Source organism: Lactuca serriola, chromosome 1, assembly GCF_051521515.1.
Source record: "Lactuca serriola cultivar US96UC23 chromosome 1, Lser_US96UC23_V15, whole genome shotgun sequence".
Lineage (NCBI taxonomy): Eukaryota > Viridiplantae > Streptophyta > Magnoliopsida > Asterales > Asteraceae > Lactuca > Lactuca serriola.
In genome coordinates, this window is record NC_136408.1 from 164,340,131 (window position 1) to 164,343,272 (window position 3,142).

The 3,142-nt window shown below is 40.3% G+C and overlaps 1 protein-coding gene across 1 annotated transcript; it reads right to left on the reverse strand.

Annotated features, from left to right (window-relative positions):
* Positions 1 to 1,001: 1,001 nt before the first annotated feature.
* On the reverse strand, positions 1,002 to 2,579 carry LOC145100949 (akuammiline synthase 1-like). The gene has a single exon (XM_079038101.1). It carries the CDS (start codon positions 2,542 to 2,544, stop codon positions 1,189 to 1,191), a length of 1,356 nt encoding a protein of 451 aa, XP_078894227.1. The 5' UTR covers positions 2,545 to 2,579; the 3' UTR covers positions 1,002 to 1,188.
* Between the last annotated feature and the right edge of the window lie 563 nt (positions 2,580 to 3,142).

Here is a 3,142-nt window from a genome sequence, read left to right on the forward strand (position 1 = left end):
GGTTGCCTCTTGCTCTTCAAGTCTCCTCCACCAAATTCCCTTCTCAAAGCTCCAAACACTCTCCAAACTCTCACTCACGACTATTAGGGTTTCTGGGACTCAAAGGGAATGTAAAGAGGCTGAAGAGAGGGTATTATGCTCTTTATATATGGCACAAACTCCGGATTAGGGTTTTTCTCATTCCAGCACCAAATCGCCGAGTGCAGCCTCCGACTCGCCGAGTTGGCCACTTATCGCGTGACCAGAATCGCGACTCGACTCGCCGAGTCTATCCATCGACTCGCCGAGTCGGCCTTCCTTATTTACACTAAGAACCCTAAACTTGCACTTCTGAACTCGGGGTGTTACAACCTTCGACTTAGCAACCCGTGACCTAGCAATGAAATATGTGACGAAAGGTGTTGCGTGTACTACTCTACCGCCCCTCAACTTAGCAACCTGTATAGTGCGACAATTTGCACGATCAACACGTTTGTATTCGTAGATAATATTTAGGTACCAATGACTTCCAGCCTAGCTGGGAAGAGGTACTGGGCTTAATACCCACGTGGGGTCAAAGGTCGGGAGTTGAATCCCTGCAAAACCCAATTTGGGTGCCTCTTAAACTTGTGCCACATGTCGGGAAATTTTCCCTAGAAACCCCTGTGGGGGCGAGATTTGCCTGTAAAGGAGCTCGAACCTGGGGTGCTCGTTGAAATATGCGAGTAGGCTTCTGTTTAATCATTTGCCGTTTCCAAAATAGATAATATTTAGGTCCCCACATAGAGGTGGGTCCCACCATATTTCAAAAAGTCTGATTTTCACTAGATTACCCTGTTTGTCACCCACCTTAACATTATATATGCTCGGTGACATTTTTTTAATGAAAAACCATAAGGTACTTTAAATTTTCAGAATTTTGTATTAATTTGTATTTTTCCCACAACAACCACGTTTACTTGACAGCACCAATACGCCAACAAATTTCCTCATTATTTTAACATTTCACAGTTAACAGAAAATTTTCAAAAGATACTATTTTAATTAAATATACTTTTCTTGTATCACCCATAACGTCAAATCTTTCCCATCAGACACCACATTATTTATTAAATACTCGATTGCTGTCTATAAAATTTTTATGCAAACTTTAAATAAACCGGATCAAATCCCGTTAATGATATTACTTTGCCAGCGCGTTGTTTTGAATTAGCAAAAGGCTAACAGTTCAGAATCGTTTTGAATTATCTTCATGTCTTGTCTATCCAAAGACACAAGTGCATCGATGCCATCCCCTTTGGGAGTACTCATCATAATAGTAACATTCTTCACAACCCCACCAACAGTTACTTTTACGGGCTTGCCCCACCCAAAATCAATCCCATATGTAGGAAACCTGGATATGACAGTATATACGTAATAGTCACAAAGTCTGTTTAACGTCTCAAGCACAGCAGTGTGATCAGAACACATCTCCGCAACCATTCCCAATGCCGTTTCCGCATTTCTTAAACTTTTAACTTCTTTCTTTCTTTTCCTGAGTTCACCAATGACGTAACTTGGCGTTAGTTCACTTTCATTCGCAGTTGGATACTCCATCGCAAGATAAAGATTTCCTACACTTGTTTCCGGCAATGACTCGACCAAATTACTTCTCAAGTTCAATGCATGGCACACTCCTGTTGGCTTGAAAACGCCTGAGTTCGTTTTGGATGCTGCTGCCACTGCGCATTTATGAAGTAGCCATGTTAAAGCTTCAGCTCGGGTAGGGTTACTGATAGGTTCTCCAGTTTCCATGGTCATGCTTGTGATCTTGGCTTTGAGGTCGTTTATCTTTGAGTTAGGAAACACAAAACTCCTCGTGACATAGTCACCTTGTGGTCTATCAGGCATATTTTTAGGCAAATTAACGTTTCTAGTCTTGTAAGAAAGAAAATGCGGATTGATGTGTGATAGATCATGATGCTCCCCTGCACCAGATCGCGTCACTGTAGCCCAGTGATTGAGGAAATTAAAAATACTGCTTCCATCTGCAATCCTGTGCGACAGAGATACTGCGACGGCTACTCCTCCGCATGAAAAATGGTTGACCTGAACGGACAACGGTGAAGTGCTTTCGTTTTCATCAGTATGACCTTTGTGGTTTGACTTGTACCATATCAGATCATCTGGAAAGAGTTGATCTAGATCTTCATGGGCTGACTGGTGGAGGAAGTCCGAGAGTGGACTGTCGTTGCTTGCTTCAATGAACTCAACTCCATCGTCACTGCAGTCAACGTATGTTGGGCAAGATTTGGCCAGCCTACCAGCATACGGATAATACTGATTTAAGCTACGTGATAAGGAGTTCTTCAGCTCAAGGGTTTTATCATGGGAACTTTGAAAAATGCCATAGCTTGGATAGAATGCTACAACCGGCATGTATGCATTCACAGCAAGTTGATCAAAGAGCGAAAGATTATATGTTTTGAGGTGAGAAGGGGTTGGAGAAGAGGGTTTGATGATATCCCTAGAGACAATGGTGTGAAGTTGTCTTCTGCCAAATCTTAAGAGCTTGCTCACCATTATGATCAAGATATATTTATTAGTTGTACTTAGCCACTGCTGTATATCATTCTTTTATAGACAAAAACTGAGAATACAAACGAATATGAAATCATAAAGTTATGCTATTATTAGCAATAATCCTATTATTTAAAGGCCTTCCATGTGAGAGTTACGTGTTTAGAATCTTTTCTGTGTTGTAAATTCAAAAAGAAATGCGTAATTAACCAAAAACCACATGTTAGTAAATAAAACTAAAAAAATGAAAGAGTAAAAACATTAGTGGTGGCGTGTTACTACAAGACCTCTAGTGGCGACCGACGTCGCTGCCAAAGGACTAGAATGTTGCCGTTAAAGAGTTGCCGTTGTTGGCTCGTTGTTAATATTCAAATTGCCACTCCAATATGCTATTCGTTGCCGCAAATACTATCCATCACTGCTAATACTATGCGTCGACACTAATGCTATTCGTTGCAACTAACTGTAGTTTTCTCTTTTTTCTTAGTTTTTATAAAACTGTTCATTCCAAATACAGAACAAAAATTATAAAAATATTTAAAAAAACTGATACGAAATATTAATTGCTGATAAATAGATCCAAGCATTAAAATTTAATTGT